The 26,884-nt window shown below is 35.1% G+C and overlaps 1 protein-coding gene and 1 long non-coding RNA gene across 3 annotated transcripts; one reads left to right on the top strand and one right to left on the bottom strand.

Annotated features, from left to right (window-relative positions):
- Window positions 1-1,219: 1,219 nt before the first annotated feature.
- On the top strand, window positions 1,220-26,884 carry LOC141481291 (cytochrome P450 9e2-like). Of its 2 annotated transcripts, none has more exons than XM_074172686.1 (5): window positions 1,220-1,379; window positions 8,231-8,505; window positions 13,878-14,041; window positions 25,150-25,481; window positions 26,627-26,884. In XM_074172686.1, exons 2-5 carry the CDS (start codon window positions 8,300-8,302, stop codon window positions 26,867-26,869), a joined length of 945 nt encoding a protein of 314 aa, XP_074028787.1. In that variant the 5' UTR covers window positions 1,220-1,379; window positions 8,231-8,299; the 3' UTR covers window positions 26,870-26,884. The 2 variants fall into 2 exon arrangements, with proteins under 2 accessions (XP_074028787.1, XP_074028788.1); XM_074172687.1 differs by lacking the exon at window positions 1,220-1,379 and adding an exon at window positions 3,645-3,784.
- LOC141481292 (uncharacterized) lies at window positions 1,255-5,278 on the bottom strand. Its single transcript, XR_012464871.1, has 4 exons — window positions 5,097-5,278; window positions 3,484-3,751; window positions 2,497-3,424; window positions 1,255-2,019 (listed from the first exon to the last, which is right to left on the bottom strand). It is a non-coding gene; the product is annotated as an uncharacterized lncRNA (long non-coding RNA).

The following is a 26,884-nucleotide window of genomic DNA, read 5'->3' as shown; positions in this document are numbered from 1 at the left end:
TATGCTACCGTCACCATTGAATTTTATGTGCAGTAGCTTCAATAAAATCTGTAAACGTTGTGATTGATATTTATGTCGACTCTCTATAAACGCCTTGGTATCATGTATCCACAATCACTTTTAATAATACTATAAATAACATTTGTGTCAGTACTGCTACATTGCATGATTTGTAACTTTTTGAGTTATATACTCAATTTTCAATTCCTATTCTGAAATTCTACGTAAACGAATATTTTATATATACTTTGTTCTAGCATTTAATTTTATACATTTCTATATTTCATTATTTTCAATATTTATTTTAAATATACTCTGTAATAATAGCTTTTCCTGTAACTGGGTACTCCTTTTGGAAATAAATCGCTTTTTTTAAGAGTGCTTCGAATCGAGTACACTCAGCTATCAAAGTGTCGAAAGCAACATTGCAATACATCCTTGCACCGCTGTGTCTTTGTTTCGACACAAATCCCTCACCCTCACATCATTTCACGACCCTTAGGGCAGAATATCAAAGTCGAACTCAATTCTCAAGGTCAAACTCAATTTCCTCGGTCAAATTAAATTTTCGAGATCACAGGTCAGTTTTCCAAGGTCAGACTTAAATTTGAAGGTCATAACTAAAGCTAGTGTGACGCCCTCAGTCCCTTCAACGTCACATAATGTTCAAGGTCGCGTGACGTCGTCCATGTTTATATTGCATCATTCAAGATCCATATGAGGAGGTTCAGAACCGGTACTTGACAACTAATAACTGTTCATATTCCATTTGGTAATTTCAAAATGAAATTTATGTAGCATATCTTAGTAGCATGAGGTGAAAACAAAACAAACAAAAGCAACCATTTAGTGCTGAGGCTAAGTAGTTTTTTAAATTGGATGACAGCCCTCCTCAGGGATAATATTCATTGAAACTTTTCTTGAAGTGAAATCTGTTGACTTTTCTAATGATATCTATATTTTTTTGTAATTTTATTTAATTGTAAAAATTATTATTATTTTCAATACAAAAAAATATTTTATTTCATCTTCGTTATTGATTTGTTTTTTTTCATTAAGAATATTACAATATGTCAATTCCTATCCATAACATTTAAAAAAAGTGAGATTTTATTTTTGTCCACGTTTTAGGTGCTTTTACCGCTCTGTGCGCTGTCACTGTCAGCGCACTCATTCATCAGATGGCAAATTGATCAAAACTTGATTGTTGAGTTATCCATCGTAATAAACACGAGTTAATATGATCCATGGTCATTTGCAAAGTGTTTACTACGTCGCGGATATCATTGAAATGATTTAATTTTCATTCGCTTTTGCGGGTCTGTTAAAAGTGAAGGGGGAAACTTTTTCAGTTAGTTGTTTGTTGTTAAGATTGGCAGGTAACCAATTTTTCGAATAATTTGATCGTTTTCTTATTGACTTCAATAATGAAGAGAGGGTACACATACTCGTACTCTGTACTCGTACATCATCTTGTAAAATTTGAGTCACAGTCGTCTATTTATTGTTTTTTCCTGATTGAGAAGCTACCATAAACAAAAAATTAACACAGATACAAAAGTTTTAAAAAAATTCGGCCTGTTTCAACAAGTGTTTATTAATTTATACACAGGTCTTGGCCACACATTTTTCCAGAATGAAATTGCGAGATCAAATTGAAATTTCAATAACTTCGGAGTTCAAAATCGAAATTATAAAAGATTTTGTCTTCAAGATAGGAATATAATAAAAATTTCGGATGAAAATTGGAATTCAACAGAAAATAAACTATTTTAACAAATAAATTATTTACTTTTGATGGACTGTTTGGAACCTTTGGTATAGTAATGAATATTACTGGAGTTTTTTCCCAGCACGAACCGTTATTTTACCACCTCAACACGTGTTTAGATCACCAAGTGATCACCTTCAAGAGGAAGATCAAACTGTTCTCTCCTGTTCTTTGTGTAGGTAATGATCCATTCATCAACATTGAAGACGAAGTTACGTTGCTTGTCGATGACACCACAAAATGGCATTCTGAAATGAGAAAGCAACAAAATGAAAATATCAACATTTCAGAGGTCTTCATCGAATTTGAAAATGGGAGAAACGCTTCTTTCAGTACTTTGACAACATACTATATCTTTGAAATGACTACTTCATGACATTCCTCTAGAGTCTACAGAATTCAAGAAATGGGTTAGTCGAAAACTAAATTGTTGGCTTAACGTTCAGATGACATTCTACTATTTGATAAACATATATCGAATTCATACGAAAAAAACTAGAATTGACATGTTTACCTAGCATTTATGAAATCCAACTGTGAAAAACTTCCAATGGAAGCAAATATCTCGAAATTAACTTTTGCAAAGATGTAAAGATCATAGTAAGAAGTAATTTTGAGATACAAACTGAAAGAAAAATCCTTTTTGAAAAAAATTCTCTCTTGTGAACATCGAATCGCACAAAAAAATTAATTTCGAATGAAATACTTTATAATTGAATACAAACCTGTTGTTTGTTTTCCGCTTCAGCCTAGTTCGAGGAATGATACTCTGAAATCATCGACTTTATGTTGATGATGGACACTACGTTGCAATGACAACTGGCCAAACAGTCCGAAACCTGTCTACAAGTGTGTTCCAATAATTGTATGTTGTATCGTCAACAGCCTATGCAGGAATGACTTCAGTAAAGAATCCTGACACCTGTCGGATATAATCCAACGCCCTTCGTGTATTAACCAAGGGAGTAGTTGTTTTCTGATAGATGTCAGTCTATTAACCTACAGTGTAGGGAGTTGAGACTGGCCTGAACGAATTGTTCCTTTAGATGATTTGATTTATAGCCAGTCTTCAAGTGTGCCCACTGACTTTATGTGGAAAGTTATGTCTCTTTATTCGTTAAGTGAAAAATCATTATAATAATTAGAATGTATCAATAATACTAGTATCTCAACACCATGTTAACGCGTTATATAGAATTTTTTCATTATTTTCCTTTTTTTTTCAGGAAACAGCTAGTAAGTTTGAAATATAAACATACTTTTTTTCTCCATCGATAAGCAACGATGTTAAATCTTCTTTGAATTGTATTAATATCTCGGATGCGGCTGCATCAATGTGTGTTGGAATATCAATAAGAAGTTTCCTCCTCGAGTCAATACTGTGAACATCTGTCATGTATGTTACTCCCTGGACAGATTTACGTATATATTAGTTTTGTGGATTTCATAAAAGAATCCACGACGACGATTGAACATATTTAGCCAATCAATTACTTTCAGCTCATGTGAAATCCTATCTCTCCTTCTGAGACCGTAAATTTGGCGGAAACACGAGTTCTGAACTTTTTGTATACAATTGGCATCTCAGATCGTAATTTTGAGTCTTGATAAGTCTTCATTAATCATATTAACAGCATCTTCCGTATCATTCACCTTGAACAAAAAATACACACGAGTGTCGTTGGCATTTATATTATATAGATGATAATTACAGCATGTACAATCTATATAAAATAGAACAGAGGATGCTGCTTTGTGGCACGATTTGCTTCATCGTTAATCAACATTGAAAATTTCATTATCAACGTTCACTTGTTACTGACGATCTGATAAATATAACTCTCGAAATTCCACTGAAGCTCCACTCAATCGAGAATAATTCAATATCTCATCACACATACTTTGCTGTTATCTAATAACTCAACTCTGTCGTCACCAACAGCACTCAAGGCCGACGAATGACTGTATTCACTCCTGAAACTGAACAGTTTTCTATGAACGACATAGGTGTAGGTATGTTTTTCTGATATTTTTTAAATAACTATCGATGGGTTTGATAGAATGTTGATACTCCTCAACTAGCAAAAATCAGTCGCATTAGAAATTTTGGGTAATGGTTACACAAAATATGTTTTCCGACAATGGGAAAATTACTTTCGCATATACATACTTTAAAAAAATCAGTTAAAAGGGACAACAAAGAATAATCATTTGGCTGTTTGAATTATCGTAAGCGACGGCTTATGTTAGATGTTTTCGAAAATTTACAGTACTTCTTATTCAGTGTTATCTTTTGAGCGGAGTTGTTTCGAGTCACTGATCTTACTTTTACCATAATAACTCAAAAGGTGAACGAATGTCTTTCGGTTCGCCAACTGAAAAATTGTTATATTCTCCAGGAGGATTCATTGATGCAAGTATTTCAACAACATGTTCACGTGTATTAATCCATCTTTGCGTTATCTTTCACTTTTTTCATGGAACAGTAAATAAGTTTGAAATAGAAATATGCCTTTTTTCTCTTTCAATAGCCGACGGTATAAAATTTTGTTACTTTTTGTAATATCTCCAAAGCAGCTGCAATTTCGTTTGTTTTCATATCTGAAAGTTGTTTGATTGATTACCCATTCATTTTATGGAAATTCATATTGAATATAGGATAAAAAAAATGAGTTCCGTCCGATATCTATGGAGATTTTCATTTGTTACGACTAGTTTCATTAAACCCTTTTCAAGTGAACTGACGCAGTTTGACAAAAAAATCCTCAAAAATACAATAACATAGTCAACCTCATTAAGGTAGATTGATTGAACCTGTACCTGAAATAACAAAAATGTTGCCTGAATCATCAATACCCTATCTGAGATACCAAAACAATAACTATATTTATGACATTGATACATTTATTCTGATTCAACATTAATAAACTTTGTAGGAATGAATAGTCGAACAATTTGATATATCCTTCATTATCATGAACTCCTATAATTTTGTTCGAAAATATATAATTACTTTCATAATAATCTCCTTCAATTCTCATATAAATTGTACATTCATTGTCACCAATTACAAAATGGCGGAACATTTAATAATTTCCCAAAGACAAACACATTAATATCGATATTTCTAGAAACATTTCTTTTTATTTGCCATATAATGGCAATTTCAACAACCCGTTAAGGTTCGTTAAGTTATTTATTGTCTATGAAAAAGACAAAAAATTTCACTACGACAATGAGCATCATTGTTCAGTTAGAATATTCCATATTGAATCGCACAAAAGAAAAAATAATTTCGAATGAACTACTTGAATTGAATACGAACCTGTTGTTTGTTGTCTGCTTCAGCCTTGTTCGAGGAATGATACTCTGAGAGACACTACCTTGCACTGACGACTGGCCGAACAGCTCGAAACCGGTCTGCAAGTGTGTTCCAATAATTAAAAATCTATTGCGGTTATCTATGGGTATAAACATATATCGAATTCATACAAAAAACTGGAATTGACATGTTTTCCTAGCATTTATGAAATCCAATCGTGAAAAACTTCCAAGGGAAGCAAAATATTTCCAAATTAATTCTTTACGAAGATGTTAACATCATATATGTACATGAGTAATTTTCAGATACAAACTGAATGAAAAAATTTTCAAAATGTTATAAAGTATAAAGATGGGGATGTGAAAGCTAAAATTTTTTCCAAATTCATGTATTGAATTGGTAATTCCTAATTTCAATACGAATTTCAATACTTTTACTTCATCCTGTGCTGAAGAACCCTATTATAATTGCAGACTATCGAAACGTCGTGAAGTAACTTAGCTTGTGATCTTTTGATTTTCAATATTTTATCTTAGTTTTATTGCTCAATTTTCAATTATTTGCTTAATTTTTTATTTTATTGTAAATTCTTTTCAGGGTTTTTTTTCCTTCATATAATTGTCATTTTGATTTTCATTTGCCATTTCAGAGATTCCAAATCATATCATATTAGACAATGGAAGTCCGAACTAATGAAACTCACCGTGAAACATTGTCAGCCACCTTCAAGTATTGGGTTGAGGAGGAAGTGAAAAAATAACAACAAGTACTTTTCCGCTGCGCTCAAAAGACTCAACTATATATTTTCATTTTACCTTTCAGTGTTGACAAAATAAATGATTTCAATGACATGACGAATGTTAACAGAGGTAGCAAGAACAGCAACCAAAAAGAGCAAGGAAAGTCTTCTAAATAACTATAGACCAGTCGCTTTGCTATCAGTGATAGCAAAATTCATGGAGAAAGTAGTAAACCACCATATCCCCAAATATTTGGAAGACTTCAACATCTTGAGCGATCATCGATATGGCTTTCGGAAACAAAGATCAACAGGCCACATGGAGAATCAAGAGTTGTTGCGCTTGCTATATCTAAGGCCTTTGAACGTGTGTGGCATGAGGGTTCGCTGGCCAAACTTCGATGCTCTGGTTTGTCGAATCATTTCTGTGAATGGCTCTTCAGCTTCCTGAAAGAACGTTCCCTGTAAGTGGCCGTCAATGGATATCTCCTGAATACTTTCACCATCAACGCTGGTGTTCCCCAGGGATCCATATTGTCTCCAACCCTCTTTTCATTGTATATCGACGACTTTTTGGAGAAAACCAAGAGTCCAATATATTGCTTTGCTGTCGACAGCACACTTGTCTCGTCATTCCATTTGGATTCCAGGACATCGGCAACGAAGGCACATCTTCACCGTCACCAGAATGTTGCATATCTTGATGAGGATCTAGAAGTGATTTCGAAAGTAACCAGATTCAATTCAATGCCACAAAAATCCAGGCATTGATTTTCTCCAAGTAGAGAAATATCTCCGACTGGGTTATAATAATATCCGGTCAGACAATTTCGCTTTCTGCTTCGATAAGTTTGTTGGGGGTTAAAATGAACATTAATATGTCTTGGCACAATCATGTCGCTGGAATTGCAAAGGCTGCTTTTCAAAAGTTTTGAACACTGTTCCGAATCGAAAAACTATACACACCGCAGCAACTTTCGATGCTTTATAAAGCTCGAATCGGACCTTCTTTGGAGTATTGTTCTCATGTATGGATCTCTGCTCTGAAACATAGCCTGAAGTTGATGAATTTCATCCAGAAAAGAGATATCCGCCTGATTGGAGACGCGAACATCACGTGCAATCTTGATAGCCTGGAACATTCATTTCATTTCACCAAGAACGGTACATATCAGAAATACGCGACTAACTATGGCTGCTCATCGTTTTGAAGTTCAACTCAGTACACTTCAAACTTCACTGTTTAACAACTTTCTATCTAGAGAACTGCGTGTATGTGGAATGAACTTCCTGAGAACGTTTTTCTAAATAGATTTAATCTCCAGCGATTCAAATCCAACGTGAATCGCTACTTTCGCACAGGTACCGCTCTGAGAGCGCCATAACGATTTTACTGTAGTGTTTCTGTTTTGTCCTTGAAAAAAAACTATGTACAACCAGGACTAAACTGTTTCAAACTCAAAACAACAAGTTTTGCCTCATTTAAGATAGTTTATAAAAATGATCACACGCTCATCCCAAAAAACCGATGGCATGACCTTGCGTTCAGATGAAACATTGTTCGCCTTCTTTGGAGCCTATTCTTCCTTTTTATTCCACTGTTTTGATTGTTTTTTCGTCGGGTGCAAAAAGACGGACCTATGTCTCATTCATGGTTATGAAACGACAAAAGTATTCTACTTTTTTGCTGTGAAACTTCGCTAAAAACTCAAGTCTCGTACGGCCTCGTTAAAACTCTGTTATTCAATATTTCACTGTTGTAAACGAAGGAGCAGACTCATCCAGAGTAGAATCCAGTTCAGCTGTTGTGTGGATTGGGCTTAATCTTTCGAATAAAAATCTTGTACCACATAACGATGAACAATTTTATCCATTTTCACAAATTCACAAAGAACGTTCACTATTGATGCCTGCCAAACAAATACTAAACAACGCGCATCTTCAAACTTGAAACATATTCTTTAAAGATTGTATACTTTCTAGTACAATAATATTTTTCGTACAACTACCGCCATCTCCAGTCAGGCTTTGTACTTCTGGAACCACCTGGGTATCCACCTACACACCTACATTTCTTATATACAACTTACCACACTTATACTTGTATATTTGCAAATAATTTGAAAAATCCAATCTATTGATACCTATAACACACGAAACTCATTTTTTGATATTTTTCCTTCACCCCATTTCTATCAAAGTCGATTTATCACAGATGGCATATATCACTTTCTTCTCAAATGTTATTTTGGAAATGTACATTTCAATAATTCCATAAAGTCGTTATTTCCGTTCAATTTGTTATTATTATGGAATCAGAGTTTCATGATAAAATGAACCGAATAAACATTTTTTTGTTTCCAGACATATCCTGATATAAATCGTTATTTGATTCCAGATTCATAACTCAGTTGAATAAGTAATGACAATTTTCCTGTAAAACATCAATCAGTGAGATATTTGCAAGATGATTCAGTGGTTTCTGGGGGCTGCTGCATTAGCCGCCATTATCTATTACTTCTGCATTAAACCCTTAAGCTACTGGAGAGAACGAGGTGTCAAACAAAACGATCGTCCAACATGGTTACTTGGAGATGACTGGAAATTCATTATTAGAAAGGAGAGCTTTTTTGAATTCACTGTTAGGTGTTATAACCAATTTCAAGGCACAAGGTAAGTGACTTCAACTTGAAATATAATTATTATTCCTTTAAGTACACACTTTGAACGAAACTTCGGGACAACACTAGAGTGCTAGTTCAATTTCGACGGGTTTGTGTGCATACTGGATTAATGTTCAGGAATCACCCTGGTATTTGTAACAACTTTTCATTAACCTGGCTCACTTGTAATCAGGAACATTTCGAAACAGATAGATAATCTGTTTCCCACTGCATGTTTATTAAAATATAATATTGAAATTATTTCAGCTGAAAATTGCAAAGCTGGATATTCGAAATCTATTCGTTGAAATGTAAAAAACTACTGGAATTTGAAATAATTACTCTCATGGCAGATTGAATAATGTAATTTTTTTAATAATTATTAGATATCCTATATTTTATCGGAACGAAGCTAATATGATATTTTGATAAAATATGATAGATAATCATCTCCTGAAACTGAATATATCACTCATGATACACCCTATATGATAAAAAAAAATAATGATAGTGATGGACGGTTTTCAGTAGACAAAAATAGAATAGGAGACACATGGGGTTGAAAGTGAAAAGTTGGTCCGATAATATCGTGAAAATTAGGAGCAAATCCTGAGAATTTTTTATATTTTTACTGAGAATAAATCGGCATCTTCAGTAATTTATATATAAGATTCGATATTTCGAAGTATTTTACAAGTTTACTGATAGTAACAATAATAATAAGGACGTAGATGAAAGCGTCCAACACCATTTGGATGCTGGAGAGACGTATATTTACTTCGGAATGGAACTACGCCTCTCACAAGAGGTAACAGCAGAGAAGAACTCTCTTCGCGGCAAGTACCAGTACAAACTTCGACAGATCTGGTCATCGGAAGTGTCGGGGAAGACAAAGTTGCTGCAACAAATATGCTTGCCGTTTCAATCTTAATCTACTCGTTTGGAGTAGTGACGTGGACTCGAGAGGAGCAATATCAACTTGACGTAAAGACCCGAAAAATAATGCATTTCTATAGGAGTTTGCATCCCAAACCGTTTCACGCTTGTACTTTCCTCGACAACAGGTAGGCCGTGGACTTTCGTCGAGAGTGTCTTCATGACAAAATGGTCTGGATGTAGCCTGTAAAGTCGGCAAAAGTGCGGATTCCCTTCTCTGCATGATCCGTGACCATGAGGCATCAGGAATTGGAGCATTTCTCTATAGGGCAGCTGCCCGAACAGCTGATGAACTCGGTTCAGTTTTCGACACTGAACGAAATGATCACAACTCTGTCACCGAGTTGGAATCCGTTCAGTAAAAGGCTCATATAAAATCCGCAGAGATCATCTCACTTCTGCGGCAACACAGGAATGAGCCAATACATGGGGTCTTCTTCAATAACATTGAAGACCTTGGCTAATCAAAGCGCCTGGCTTTCGCTTTCCCCAGCTCGAGTGGGCTGAAGTCGGTAACTAAGGGTTCCATCATGGCATGCCAGGATGGTATCTTCAGAACCTTAGTCTACCGCAGTCGCGTGATGGGCATAGATTTCCTGACACAAGGTGCAGGGCCTGCCGCGAGGCGTCCAAGACCCTAATGCACTTGCTATAAGCATGTTCCGCATATACGGTCCATCGACATAACGCGGCTCCACCATCTACGGCACTCTTACGGTATTAACGAAACACAGTTTTTGACCTACGCTCCGGGATATATTGAATCCGTTGTGGGAAACGAGAAGTGTCCAATTTATTGGAACTATTTATTCCTCACCCTCAGGTTCATACGAGCTAATAAGCCTGATGTAGGCCTTCTCGACTACCAGAGCAAGACGGTATTTGTCGTGGAGTTTTTAGCTTCTGGCTAGAGGAATATCGTCCAAGAGAAGGAAAAAAGCGAATAAAGTATCGAAATTTTCTCTTTGAACTCCGAAGAGTCTATCCAGATCAATATGTTAAGATGGTTCTTCTGATTATTGTAGTTCTTTGTGAAATGATGCCAGTTCTCCTCTCGAATCTCAAAATCATACCAGTTCGCCGCACTGAAGCAGAAATATCAACCGGACAGATGCAGAAGTCTGTCTGGCTAACTGCACTCACCACACGGTGTGGGGAGTGGTCGTTGGTGATGATGCTGGCGCGCCCTCCCGAAAATATCAAAGCTTTGTTGGATATGACCTGACCAGCGCAAACTCAAATTATGATAATGATATCAAAACATCGCATTAGCTTATCTTGCATGATAAACAGGAATGTCCACCAACACCTGAGGCCTTTAGTGAGTTGCGCCAACACTCACCCAAGCAACTGCTGCAGAATCGGACCGGCAGCCCAGGCACACCTGGGATCGCACTAGTCTTCCTTCAGTGCCGGTCGTGAGTCTACAGGGCCAACCACTCGGTAGATCCAAAACTTAGTTCCTGGTAATCGAGGAAGGGGCCCGCCCGTTCGCACAGCTGGACGGTAAACTCGCATCATGCCACCAGTGGAGATATTCAGAACACGCAGGGCGCACCACAGAATTAGGCTCTTAAAACCACAAGGACTGGCTTGTTTGGATATAGAGGTTCATAATATTCTAACAGGGGGCTAACATCTGGCAAATCAACACCGCCGTGTACAGTGTGATCCAATCGCTAACCGAATCGCAAGGACGAAATCCCGGCCATGAGGCTAAACGATGGGTACACAAGGAGGCTGATAACACGTTAGCGAGAAATACGCGTCTCGTATCTAATGTTTTCACGCCCGCGGTGTGGCAAATAGCCACCAAAAACCGACGTTTCTATCACACTTCGAGTCGTGGGGTGCTGCTGACAACACTGTGAGGCGAGCGAGAAGTATCGCTGAAATCCTAGCGCAGTTCGAAGCTTACTTTCTGCAGAAAGCTTCCACAAGCTGAGCTCAATGAACTGCGAAACCCGATGGCCTCGGATTCCGTTCAAGAAGTCCTTGTGGACTTCAAGAACTCTTTTACTACAGGCATAGATGGGCTGAATACTTATTGGTGAAAAAAATTACCAAGCATCCACCACCATCTGGCCAAAATTTTCAACTCATGGCTGAACATAGAGCAGCCGATTTCGGATTCGGATTTAGTCAGACAAATGCAGAAGGATATCAATCTTTGCTCACTATGCTTGCTCAGGGCACATAATTCTCGGACCCAATGATCCCTCACCCCACGGTGTCGGGAGTGGTGGTTGGTTGATAATACTGGACCGTCCTCCTGACCTTACTGAAATTCGGGTTCCTTCGAGATTCAGTTATGGATATGTTATCTATGGAAATCTACTCATAAAAATTGACTAAAATCTAATTTCAGAAAGTGCAAAATTTCCATTGTCGATTTATATTTTTACTTAGAAAATTCGACCATATACAGGCAGTATAATTTTTGTTCATCACTATATACAGGGTGTCCCTGGACTTCCTCTTTTCCTCTCGGGAATGTATAGATGGGGTCAAAATATCACCAGTACTTCATATAACTTTTTTTCCTAAAATCCTTCGTTACCAAGTAACGGGCCCTCGAAGTTACAAAATGAAAAATGTTTTTCTTTGATAACTTTTCAAGTGAATATTCAAAATCATCCAAATTTTGGTAATTGACTAAACAAATGAATTCCTTCGATGAGCTTTCATGCAGGAGTCAGTTGTTTTGCTACAAAGTCAGGAACGAACTACCCCCGATGGTCCACACCCCAAAACTTTGAAATGACAGATATTTTTCAATATTTTTCAACAAATTAAGGTTACTTGGACAATTTTATGAATAAAAGTACTCGTGTGGAAAGTCGATCGGAGCAACGAGTCTTGATAAAAATGTAGTTTCACTCGACGACATCAAACCCGCTCTTCCACCATTATTTGAAATTAATAATTATCAAAGCAGAAATAATAATGATAACGTTAATTCAACAACATTTATCCTGAGATGTCTACCATTATTCGAAAATATTAGTTTTTAAGGAAAATGGAAATGATAGGTAAATTTAGATTCGTGTTAAAGAATTTCTCCCATAAAATTATAATTATCAGTGAAACTCCTCAACAGTTTAGCTGTGAAGAAGAATTTGAAACATTCGAATGTTGAGTTTCATGAGATTCAGATAACTGATCAACACGAAACGTGATTATTCCACACGTATTATGTACATACAAAATATGGAATGAATTCGATATTTCATAGTAGAGTAGCTTGTTAGTTTAAAAACACCACGAATCTACAGAACTTGATATTTCTTTTGAAAAAATATCTGCTATCACAATTGTGACTTGAACTTCCATATAGGTACTGTACTTTTTGTTTACGACTTCATTTTAGCATACTTTGTATTAACGTTATCATTATTATTTCTGCTTTGATAATTATTGATTTCAAATAATGGTGGACGAGCGGGTTTGATGTCGTCGAGTAGAACTACATTTTTATCAAGACTCGTTGCTCCGATCGACTTTCCACACGAGTACTTTTATTCATAAAATTGTCCAAGTAACCTTATTTTGTTGAAAAATATTGAAAAATATCTGTCATTTCAAAGTTTTGGGGTGTGGACCATCGGGGGTAGTCCGTTCCTAACTTTGTAGCAAAACAACTGACTCCTGCATGAAAGCTCATCGACGGAATTCATTTGTTTAGTCAAATACCAAAATTTGGATGATTTTGAATATTCACTTGAAAAGTTATCAAAGAAAAACATTTTTCATTTTGTAACTTCAAGGGCCCGTAACTTGGTTACGAAGACTTTTAGGAAAAAAAGTTATATGAAGTACTGGTGATATTTTGACCCCTTCTATACATTCCCGAGAGGAAAAGAGGAAGTCCAGGGACACCCTGTATAATATTGAAATGCCAAATTCTTTAGACTCTGTACAGATACCTGGGTCGATTTCCTAATTAATTAGATGTAAGGAACATATATCATTTGCATGTACCACGCATCATCATTCTTCAGCCCTGTTTCAGAAATCTTTCACTTATTTATCCTCATCAACCGACTTCATTCATCTAAATATCAATTTTAACGCCATTTGAAAATACATTATTTTGAAGAGCCATGATAAATTATAAAATAAATCCGTTATTTATGAATTATTTACTATTTAATAGGTTTTGATGATTGCTGTGTTATTTAGATCACTACTTCATGTACAATTTTGTATTTCAATAAATATGCTTTTGTAATACATTACTATTCAACTGTACTCAATGTTAAGTGTAGAAATAGCTCCAGGCTAAACTGCACCCATTTCGAGTGCAGAAAGGAAATAAAGACGATTCATTTTCATAGGACGTATTTGGAAACTAGTTTTCTTTTTTTCCAACTTAATTTGGCGAATGACGTCCTCATTTATTGACAGTTGTGAAGTGTCTACATTCTGCTATCCCTTTGTTTCCAGATATTATGGGATCTATGAATCCGGTCAACCTACTTTATTGATAAAGGATCCAGAAATACTGAGAAAAATCACTGTTAAAGATTTTGATCACTTCACCAATCACAGAAACTTTATTCCAGAGGAGGCTGATCCATTATTTGGCAAAAATTTATTTTTTTCAAAAGGTATGTAGAATTTTCCTGATAGAAATCTGAAATAATGTAAATTATTATTATGAATACTGTTTTCGTATTAAACACGCCTGGAGGAACTATTGATAGTGGAACACGTGTTGTGGATTTGTGAACTGTTCAGTGAAAATTCAGTTGATTGCTCAACCGATTTTGAAAAATTCTGTCACCTCAGACAGCTACATTATCAGTGAGTTACAGGGGCTACATTTCATCTGACAAAAAATCGGTGATCTCTAATTGTAATAATATAACATGTTGCGTTGTGCGTCGAATCATCCCTGGCTCCATGCAAACCGAGCGTCACCGTCACCGTTAGAAAACAATGGCCCAACTGGATACTGAACATAGTGAAGCGTAAATATTATCAGTACTCAACTGATTCTCTGTTTTTGGACGATTCTGAACATTAGAACCTGAAAACCAGAAGAAACATTGTCTAAGAATAATAAAGTAGCCGGTTGATCCTGTACCAGCGTGACTCTACCTTTTGACCCGGTGCAAACCTTATCGATTCAATAGTTTACACAAACACAATATGGTCTTAGATCAAATTTGTCTATCCAGGCAATAAACGAGTTGGTAGAACATATCGCATCATCTTTTCAATCTAACGATATTACTGGTGTTAGCCTAAAAAAACCTAAGTGAGGCATCTGATAGCATCAGCCCTCAAACTTTGATTTGAGAACTGGACTCAAATGTTTTACTGAAACAATGTTACATTCATTCCTTTTGAATACAACACAGTTTATTGAAATCAATAGCAGAGTTCAGCATAGGACATATCAAACATGGAGTATCACAAGCAACTATTTTAGGACCTATCATTTTTTTGCATTCATTGATTAGTCACCAACTTTGTCTACGAGCACAATTTTTTTTTCAATATGCCAACGATAGGACATTAATATACTCAGACAGAAACGTTGATGCAGCTTATGTCGAACTGAATTGGTTCCGTGAAAAAAAATATTTTCAGCAAAGGACGCATGTCAGTTCTTCAATAGAAGTTTGATACTGAGTACTGAAAAGTGTTACCAATTAAAAGTTATTATTTGGACACCATTCACAGAAGTTTATAGGAATGTTTTACATACGTGAAACTGAAAGGATATTTGAAGCCTGCATGAAAGAACATAGACACAGTTTCCAGAATGGAAAAATGACTTCCACGTATGCTAAACCTTCTTATAGAGGGACACTAGTTCAATTACAAAAGTGAAAAATTATCAAAATTGAATGAAGTATCGAATTTGTTTGTACAATTCTTTTCTGGAGAATTTGTTCACATCACGTTATCAAACTTAGCTCTCCTAAAATATTTGTGACTTGTTTTCATCTATTCGTACTATTAGATATATAGTGTCGATTTTTTTTTTTTTATTAAAAGAAAGTTGCATCAACCGCTAGGGTTATTAGCAACGGCATAATACAAATGCCTAGTATATGATATTTAAAATTAATTCATATATGTCGTAAAATGTGTATATTGTCAAATATAGAAGATAATCATGAAATTATTCAGATTCATTTGAGTAAATATATGAATTGAAAGATATTCCAACCTCACTTCAATATTTTAACACAAGAACACTCAGTATTCAGAATTCCATCTTTTGATATTTCAAGTTCATAGACATCGAAATTGATCTGATCACAGGATATGGAATATAAAACAATCTCCAAATATGCAAACTTGGCACAGATTTGCATGCTGTGCATTTTACCTCAGTACAGTGACCGGATCAAAGTCGCAATGTCAGCGTATAATTCTTTATAAATATTGAGGGAGGTCAAGATCATGGATCAGAGTTAACAGTTAACAGTCAACAGACAGTATTCATTTACGTATCGATTGGGTCTTCAGAAAATGCAGCACATCTCCTTTTCTTCAATCCTGCTGGGTGGCAGTATTATGTAAGTTTTTTGATTATTTTAATGTATTTTTTCTTATTAACATTTGAGTGTGAGTTTATTTAAAGTATTTTTTCCGTTCCTTTTACAATAAACATTCAATTAAGTTTTAAATGAGTTCTTTTATTATTTGAATGAATGAATGAATGGGTGAAACAGCAAATAAAAATCCTCTCGTAAATAGCCAAGCGAGAACTGAGTTGCGACACGTGGTGGAGGCGCCTCTTTCGTTCTCGGGGCTTCATTCTTCATAATGGGCCTGCGAAACTAATTTTCTGATACAAAAAGTTGAATTGTTCAAGTATTAATAATATTCTGTGGTAATTAGCTGAAAAGTGTATTTTTCTTTTGGTTGAGAATAATGAGAGAATTTAATAGCTGTTTCATCCAGTAAAATTACAGTTTTTCCTTCTTTTTAATATACTTCAAATGAATGTTTTTTTTTGATAGTTTGATAATTAGTTTTGAATATGTTATAAGTTGGTTCTTGTGCTTCAATTTTTTTTAATCCAAATACAACCTATCATTTCAGTCAACTTTCCATGTTTCCCTTCTCCTCAAATTATGAGTAATACACTTTCTAATAACTGTCCATCAGCTTAGAAAGAAAAGTATTACTGAAGTTGAGCAATCATAAAGAATATCTGTTCATTCAGCTTCTTAAGATTGCCAATGGAATAATTTGAAAAAATTTTCATTTATCGTCTGTAAATTTTGAAAGTATGAGCGGTACATTTTCCAATATCTGTTTCATCAGCTTGGAACTGTACTGTTGAGATTGGCTAAACGTATGGAATACCTGTTCATCCAGCTCCGTACGATTATTCATCACATGATTTCGAAATTTTGCATTCGTATCTGACTTTTTGGAATATAAATGATACACAAATCAATATCGGTTACATCGGCTTGGGAATGTGTATCATAATTTCAATTAGTTGGATTCATAAGATATTCCTTGTTCCCAATCATCCTTTAACAATTTATTGGTGATGACTCGAAAAAAATTATAGTAGTCATCAACATCAGCTATTAGGTAATTAATACATTTAATTTAATCAATGAGTATATTGATACAAGAAAAAGGTCCATTTTTGAGTTTTATTAACTTTTTGAAAACTGTTGAGATAAGGAACGCCATCATGATCGCCAACATGAAAAAATCCTCATTTTTGACATACAGTATAAATATGAACCCCTGTCGATTGGTTTATGATGTTGTTTTCGATACAGCGCAACATAAAATATTTAAAAAATCCCTCAGATTTACTATTTTCAGTAAATTCTGGGAATGGTTTTATTTTAATATGCCCGCCAAATATTCAAACTTTTTCCTTTGAGTTTGAAGAGTAATAATTCATTTGCTATAAATAGTGATCAGTCTCGCAGACTGATATCAAGAGGTAGTAAAAGATGATGGTCTTCAAAAATTTTATTAAAACATGTTTTACATGGCAATGTTACACTTCATACATACTTACCTCTCTTTCACAAAATGTTTTGTTCTCAAATACTATTGCTCAGTATTTTTTGCATAATCTTAAGGGCCTCCCCTATAACAAAATTAAATTTGTTAAATTATGCTCGGTAGGGCATATCCAGAGTACATATAATATTAAACAACAATTAATTTATCTAGTTAGGTATCTATTATACGCAAAAATTCCAGAACTGTGAACTGTTTTATGGATGAGTATTCTGACTCAAATTAAAATATTCAATTTTAAACATAAAAGAATCCAGAATAATTAGGATATAAACATTAGAGAATAGTAATTAAATAAAAATGCAGATACAAAATATTTTTTCAGTTGCAATTAGTTTTTTAAAATACAATTTCACATACAATTAATTAAGGAAAAATAAGCAGTAATTACATAAGAAAAGAAACATAATTGATAACAAATGCATTATTGACACACCCCTGGCCAGAAGAAGTACAAACAATTCAATGTCACCACATACTTTTATTTTTTTATTTTGTATGGAAAGTGATAGGAAATAGCATCTCAGACTGATGATCTACAAACAGTGAAGTTTGTAATATTATGAGAAATAAAAGAAGCGTATAGATATATTGAAAAGGTGAGAATTGATAATTATGTATTGAAGAAGAATCATTTATATAGGTAGACTATACACACAAGATGAAAAGGCAGACTGTGGAGGACGCTCCCAAAACTGCATGAAATTTTTCATTTTTGAAGGTGTGTAAAATATGTTAGATGTTCATGAGAAATGATGATGATTATAATATGAATTTTGTATGAGGCATGAAATGAAATGCGCATACATGAGGTCTTCGGAGGAAAGACAGGTACGATGTTGTAGAAAGTACGACACAGAAAGTTGTCTTAAGAAAAGACAAATATGATGTTTCAAGATGTAGAAAGTTACTACGTCATGGTAATTATGAAGAAAGGTGAAAGAGTATATAGAGAATAATAATAATATATGCAAAATCTGAGAGATGCAATTTACATGTGGTTTCTAATATATATTTATCAGATATAATTCAATATTCGTCGTTGGTACTAGCCAGGAAAGTAGTTGTTTTCGATAAATATTTCCAATAGCTGTTTATTTTCATTGAAAAGAAAATAAATTGCTATTGCTATTTTCAATTTCCTATTATTCAGTGAAATGTATATCACATGAGGTGACAATTGAATAGACAGGTGACAAATACTGTAAGGAATCAGTAAAAAATTGTACAAAAAGAAATTAATGTTGAAATGGGTGTGTCATAAAGAACCAATGGATTTTGAAATTATGCTCAAGCATAAATCAAAAGTATGCTTCAAAATTGAAAAAGAAATTTGTAAGGTATCTGCTATTTACCACAGACAGCACGATGACCTAGGGAAACATGAAGTTGAATCATCATGGCTCAAATGAATGGACTATAGGAATATCGCAGGCACTAGTGCCATATTCAACCAGAAACAAATACTTACGTTGTTGCGTTACCAGTTGTTCAGAGTAGCTGATAAACAGTTCCTGTGTGGGCAGACATCTTCCACAGACATAATATGTGAATAGAATTGTAATACTCAAAACAATTCAGAATCACCATCATACCGTTGAGTACCAGGATAATCCAAATCCCAAGCAGTCTACAGAAAATATTTCGCAAGTAATTTATGAAAACAACGCTAGTTTCATAAATGCTGACACAACAACCACAAATGATGATGTTTGAAGTTTCCAAAAAGCACTCGACGAAGTAAATTTCTATATTCCTGGGCAGCTAATAACTTGATCACACTATTACACGATGAACACACAGATATAAATATATTTCAAAGTGTGAAATCAAAATCACTTCAGTGAACGAAAAATGCCGCTAAATATTCACATATTCATCAAATTATATGTATGTCATATGTCATGTCAAATCGTAACTCTTCTTCTCTATACACAATTGAGAGAATAGGCATGGAACAGGATGACAAATACATTTCACAGAAACCATAAAAACATGTTCTGCGAGTACCAGAAAACGCAAGGCACAACGTAATGCGTAATTATAGTCCAGTACAATTCAACCCACTACTACGTTGCCAACGTTTCCATCCAGTTGAGTTGTGGTAGCCGAGCAGCCGTCAACCAAAACAGTATCAGAACCAAGACACGGAACGATGTGCGGACAGATTGGTGGAGTGACACAAAGACAGATAAAGTTCAGTGCCGGACTATGACAATATTAGTGTAGGAACTCCTAGTTGCAGAATCAATTGGACAATATAGTTTTTTCTAACTTTTATAGGACATATAGTTTGTAATTGATGTTTATGATCATATTTTAAACCCATTGTTTTTTATTATTCAAAATATTTTTATTGAGTTGTGAGTTTTTGTTTTTCATTACCACCCAGAAAGCTGGGGGCCAGCTTTAACGTGGAGGGGAGATGTGTCAAATATAGAAGATAATCATGAAATTATTCAGATTCATTTGAGTAAATATATGAATTGAAAGATATTCCAACCTCACTTCAATATTTTAACACAAGAACACTCAGTATTCAGAATTCCATCTTTTGATATTTCAAGTTCATAGACATCGAAATTGATCTGATCACAGGATATGGAATATAAAACAATCTCCAAATATGCAAACTTGGCACAGATTGCATGCTGTGCATTTTACCTCAGTACAGTGACCGGATCAAAGTCGCAATGTCAGCGTATAATTCTTTATAAATATTGAGGGAGGTCAAGATCATGGATCAGAGTTAACAGTTAACAGTCAACAGACAGTATTCATTTACGTATCGATTGGGTCTTCAGAAAATGCAGCACATCTCCTTTTCTTCAATCCTGCTGGGTGGCAGTATTATGTAAGTTTTTTGATTATTTTAATGTATTTTTTCTTATTAACATTTGAGTGTGAGTTTATTTAAAGTATTTTTTCCGTTTCTTTTACAATAAACATTCAATTAAGTTTTAAATGAGTTCTTTTATTATTTGAATGAATGAATGAATGGGTGAAACAGCAAATAAAAATCCTCTCGTAAATAGCCAAGCGAGAACTGAGTTGCGACAATATCTTTGAGGGAAGCTATCAATTGTTCAGTGTCACAATTTTCACCAAGTATGTCTTTCATTGTTTGTGGGATGCGATGAGTGAGTCTGTCGATGTGATATAGCACGCATTCTGTTAGAATGTGTTTTACACTCAGGTCTGTTCCACACACTTCACATCTTGGTTTGTCACCACCTGTTATGAGGTATTCATGTGTTAAGCGGGTATGTCTCAGTCGCAAACGAGTCAGGATAACTTGGTGTCTTCTGTTTTTGGGAATATTTTTCCATGGGAGTACTGATGTTTTTACTTCTGCTTGCTTAGAGGTGGAATTGTACCACTGATGTTGCCAATTGTTAATGATTTCTTGTTTGTAGAAAGATTTCAGGTCAATGTGATTCATTTTGAGTTCAGTATAAGTCAATGGATTTGAGATGGCCAATTGATCTGCTCTTTCCTTGCCTGGGATGCCCACATGAGGTGGGACCCACATGAATCTGATTAGTGCTTGCCTTTGTTTGAGTACATGAAGCTCTTGTTTTATGGAAAGTATAATGGGATTTTGGGTGTTTGATTGATTCATTGCCAGAAGAGCACTCATGGAATCTGTAATGATGAGACATTTTCCAATTTTTTAAATATTTATGTACTTCAAGGCTTTCCATATAGCGTATGTTTCTCCAGTGAATACCGTGCTCTCTCTTGGTAGTTTGTACGAAGATTGAAAACCTGCGATAATGAAAGCTGATCCGACTCCGTCAATAGTTTTGGATGCATCTGTGTAGAGAAAGTTGAAGTCTGTATATTGTTCTAGAAGACGATGAAATTCTACATTGATTATTCCGTGGTTCATCTGACTTTCATCATATTGTGAGAGAGTATGGTCAATTATGATTTTGGTCGACTATCAGTCCCAAAAAAATAATGCTTTCAACGTACTCAATATATTTTCCAAACATCATCAGTTCAGGTGGGTGTTCTTCAGGTCTTTTCGAGAAGTGTACACATTTTGTCTTTTCAAGTGATATTCGAAGGCTTGAAGATGACGACCATTCCTCTAGATTGTTCATGAATCTCTGTAGATTATTATGTATTGAGATCGGATTCTTTTCCTTGCCAAAAACTACGAGGTCATCTGCATAGAGTCTTGCTTTGAGAGGTTTTGAACATTTGTCAGTAATATTATTGATTGCTATGAGAATTTTGGAGGAAGACAACGCCCCATTGGTTCTGACACGGAATTCGCGGAATTTCAGGAAGTTTGCAATGAAATGCATGATGTTTTCTCCAAATGACCACTTCTGTAGGATGTCTAGAATTGAGTACCGCCATACAGTATCATATGCTCTAGTGATGTCGAAGAAGACTGCAATGCAGTCTTGATTGTTTGCTAATGATTCGTGAATTTAGGACTCAAGATCAACCAGATTATCCAGTGTGGAATGTTTTTTCCGAAATCCGCTCTGTTCAGGTATAATGAGATTTTTCTCTTCTAGCATCCACATAAGTCTTCGATTGATTATTTTCTCTAATAATCTGCTCATTGCACAACCAATAGAAATCGGTCTATATTCTTCTAGTGATGATTTGGGTTTACCTATTTTATATATGGGTATTATCACTGATTCTGCCCATCTCTGAGGGAATACGTATTCATTCCAGATGCGATTGTATATTCTCAAAAGAATATCAGTAGTGTTTTCTGGTAACATACGTATGAATATCATAGGAATGTCATCAGGTCCAGGAGATGAGTTCTTAGTACAATTGAGGCAATCGAGGAGTTCATCGACTGTTATTGGGCAGTTCAGTAAATCGTGTTCCATTTTTTGATATGTTATGTCTGCTTTTTCATCATTTTTTTTAGTAATGAAGGCAGAGGTATAATTATTGTCACTTGAGTGCTGGTTATAGGTTGATGCTAGTGCCTCTGCAATATCTTGTGGTGAGGTTAAAATTGTATTGTGTATGTTTTTTAAGTTACTTATGGGATTGTGAATATATTTTCTTGAAACTTTCTTAATCATATTCCAGACATCTCCTATAGGGGTTGATTATTGATCCCAGACACACATTTTTTCCATGACTCGAGTCTGCTTTTTTTCATTATATACCTAGATCTTGCTCTCAGCCTTTGAATTCTATTTGGTTTTGAGGTGTTCTGTGTCTTTTATAGGTATTCAATGCTTTCTTGGTCTGCTTGATAGCTTGGTTGCACTCGGAATTCCACCAAGGTAGTGGAGGAAGATTTCTGATAGTTCGAGTTTTTCCAATGCATATTTCTGCTGTCAGTTATGATCTGTGAGAATTGTTTGATCATTTCATCTATGCCAAGAGAAAATAATTCATTTTCTTCCAAGCCTGATATTCGTGATTCAAGGGTTGTACTAAATTGGGCCCAGTCTGCGTTATTGAGGGACTATTTTGAAGACAGTGTGGATCATGGATGTAATTTTTGATTATTTATTATAATAGGATAGTGGTCGCTACCATATAACTCATTAAGAACATCCCATTCGAGTGACATGTACAATATTGCCTCGCAAATTGAAAGATCAATAGCTGATGACTCGCCATTGCCTATATTGAAGCGAGTATTCCTTCCATCATTTAGCAAATTGAGGTTCAAATTATTCATAATGGTTTCAATTTTCCTTCCCTTTGTTGTGGTTCTTTTTCATCCCCAGATATGGTGTTGTGAATTGAAGTCTCCAAGTATCAAGCGGGGTGTGAGGATTTGATTGAAAAGGTCTGCAATGACATCAATTTCTGGATCCTGGTTTCGTGGTATATAAATATTACATATATGTAGTTTTTCGGTCCTTCGATCGACACTGCAACTGCTTCTATGTCAGTTGTCAATGGGATATCATGTGCTTCCAATGAATTCCTCACGTAAATGACTACTCCGCCGCTGGCGTGTTGAATATTAGGTCTGTTTTTATAGTAGCAAGTATGGTTGGATAATTTGTGTACTGTATCATTCCGAAAATGAGTTTCTTGTAAACATAAAATTGATGGGTTATATTTTAATAGAATTATTTTCAACATTTCTATTTGGATATAAGATTCCATTGTATTATTGAATTGAATTTACGGTTTTTGAAGTTCAAAAGGTTTCTTGGGATGTGTCGCTGTCCTCTATGTCACTGATTAGCTCAGATTGTAATTGTTTCTTTATTTCATTCTGAACTTTTGTGCATCTTGTTTTGATTTTCCGTTCAGTTGGACGTATTATGTAACTGATTTAGGAGGCCGGTAATATCTGATGTGTATTGTTTTGCAACGCTTAGTGGATCAGCACAGCCATGGATGTTTTCAAAAAAGTTCTTCATTTCTTCGTAGGTCAATACATATTGCTGGGATTGGTCTTCAAACATCGGTTTGATGGGACCTAGTAGTTTTTTTATCGGTTGCTTTTCGCCTGTACTCGTTCTAACTTTTTTATTCTGTTGTTCTACAATGGGTTTGACAAATAACACTTTTTCATCAGTTGTAATCGGTTCTGGGGTGGTTATTTCGTGTCTACTCCTTTTTGTTGAAGACGAGGCTGTCATTGCGCAATCATCTTGTGTGAGGTTTTGTGTAATATTCTGATCAGTAGTTGTGACGATTTGACATTGTGCTGCCAAATGTCCCTCTTGCTTAAATTTAAAACATAACGTGTCGAAGGATAGGTAAATACGGTAGGCAGTTTGATCGTATGTTATGACAACGGACTGAGGAATTGTTGAGTGATCAATTGGGGAAATAAAGGTTTGTCTGCGGAAGCTCAATATGTGCTTATATTCCGGATTAGAAGTCCCTATTCTGAGGAAAGTGATGGGGAAACTAACGTCAGTCCTATTTTATGGAGTTCATCTGCAAATACTTCATGGGGAATTGTGGGACACACATTGGATATAAGTAGTTTTTCATTTGGTGTGATTAGTCTTCTGGCGATGTGGATTTCTTGATCTATGGTGATTTTTCCTTCGTTTTCATTCATGAACTTGTCTACGACTTCTTCACTTGATAAGTATACACAGATTCTATTATTGGCAATTCTCGAGGAAAATAAAATATTTCTTGGATGAACAACATTACATAAAGCTATGAGGTAGTCCTCCAGTTTCAGGTTTTCGAAGGCAGTGAACAGAATTCCTTGTTTTTTACAAGGGTGCTTGGTTGGGTTCATTTGACTCACCACGGATGAGAACAGTCTGGTACTGGTACTTTGGGGATTTCTGTAGTCAGAAATCCCCGAATTAGTTTCTTCATTCATGATTGAGAGATTGATATCGAAACAGCCTCAGTGCGCCCTTGCACATCTGCGCCAAGAGCACTGATAAGGCCTTGTATTTGGTCTTGAGTACAATGATTCCTGCTTCGCTTATATTTAAAAGGATATTTGAAAACTTATAACAATGGACTCACAGGAATGCAGCTGATGTCCTATCTTTGGAACTGATAGATGTTTCACACAAATTTGTAAACTTTTAATTCCGACGTAAAAATAAAAATTTCTCAGACTGATAATAAGTACACTTACTTGTTCTATATCAGGGCCGAACTCCTATGGTGTCGAATTTGAAGTCGAGGTTTCGAAGAAACAAATAATAAAAATATGTGTACTTCATGCGCTTTCGTGGATGCTAGTAATATGTTTTATAATTTTTAGGTGAAAAATGGCGAGAAATGCGACCTATTCTCAGCCCAGCGTTCACCAGTAGCAAAATGCGAACAACGTTTGTTCTGATTTCGAAATGCACTAAGGAATTTGTCAACCATTTTCTCAAGAAAAACCAAAAATGTATAGAAATGGAAATGAAAGACACATTTACCCGTTTTACTAACGATGTTATAGCTACCTCTGCCTTTGGTGTGGAAGTCGATTCACTTAAAGAACCAGATAATGAATTTTATCTGATGGGAAAGGAGGCAACTGATTTGGGAGGATTCGGAATAATGTTCAAGTTCATAGCATATTCATTGGTTCCTGAACTTATGAAGGTACATAAAAATGCAGTTTTCAGCCATCTCCCCATATAGAAAAACTGAATCAATCTGATTTCCGTTATCTAATGACTCAATGATATTTCAAACAAAAACTCCAATTTCAGTCGAAATTTTTCCCATTTAAATGCAGTCCAATGTATGTTGGATTCATTAATTGTGAGACAAATAGATCAAAACTATTTCTGTACAGAATAGAATAACCCTGAATTGATTGTCATGATTCTATATTCCGAAAAACACTTCATCGTGGGATAACTGAACAGAACAAGAACGCAACTCGTGTTTCGCTTTACAATATCTCTTCTAGGGGAATATAGCAAAACACTCGTTTCAAGTGAAGACACACCTGAAGAAGCTATTGTATAGCGAAACACATGTTTCGGTTTGTAAAACTGTTTAGTGAGAATCTCATAATGAAGTTTTTCTTGAATACATCATGAATTTTCATCGAGTATCGGCGGATTCCATTACATATGTTATGATTGTATTTATCTATTCACTGATACTTTCAATGAAAAAAATTATACGTGAATAACATTTAATTTATAGCACGAATAGGCAAAAACTGACTCAAAAAGAATACATTTATCATTCTACAATAAGGTAGTAGTTAGATTTCTAAGGTTGAGTTATACTTTTCTACCGATTGCCAACAGAACAATTTTAATTTTGCCGATTATAGAAAGTTATTCCGAAAAATGTGTTTGTTTTCAAGTATAGTTCATTCGTTGGATAAAATATAGAAAAATAATCATATTTGTAGAAATTTATACATAATGTTATAAGTATTTTCCACAAAAATGTTATGTGACTCAGAACATGTGAAACCAAAAAAGCTCTTTGCTATTATCGGTTCTAATTCAGAATATCGTTGCAGTGTTCCTAATATACCTATTTTCAACATGTCATATCAATATTTCATGAGTTTTTACTTAATTTGGTTCATCACAAAAGAATTTGGTGCAAAGCCTCCAATGAAATAGCTCCAAATATCACTTTACTGTGTTTTTCGAATGTGAGACCTTCATGTTTCATAAGTCCAAATGAAGATTCGACTGAACGGATGTTTGACGAATAACCAGAGTAAAATTCTACCCAAAACCAATCCTTGAAAAAAAAGCCCTTATGATTTGTTTCAGTTCCTGCGGATAACATTATTAAAGCAAGCAGTTATCAAATTCTTTTGCGATCTGGTTGATAATACCATGCAAGTCCGGGAGAAGAACAATATAATACGACCTGATATGATTCATTTATTGATGGAAGCGAAAAAAGGAGTTCATCACAAAGAGGAGAACTCAGACGTGAATACTGGATTTACCACATTTAAGGAAGCTGACTTAGGTGAGCATTGGATATTTGTATCATATTCACCAGAATGAAAAACTTAATGTTAT

Source organism: Leptinotarsa decemlineata, unplaced genomic scaffold (assembly GCF_025532065.1).
Source record: "Leptinotarsa decemlineata unplaced genomic scaffold, Ldec_3_MD MMD2_tig00000133_RagTag_RagTag, whole genome shotgun sequence".
NCBI lineage: Eukaryota > Metazoa > Arthropoda > Insecta > Coleoptera > Chrysomelidae > Leptinotarsa > Leptinotarsa decemlineata.
Note: the sequence above shows the minus strand (reverse complement) of the source record. Positions and strands in the feature narration are given on the sequence as shown.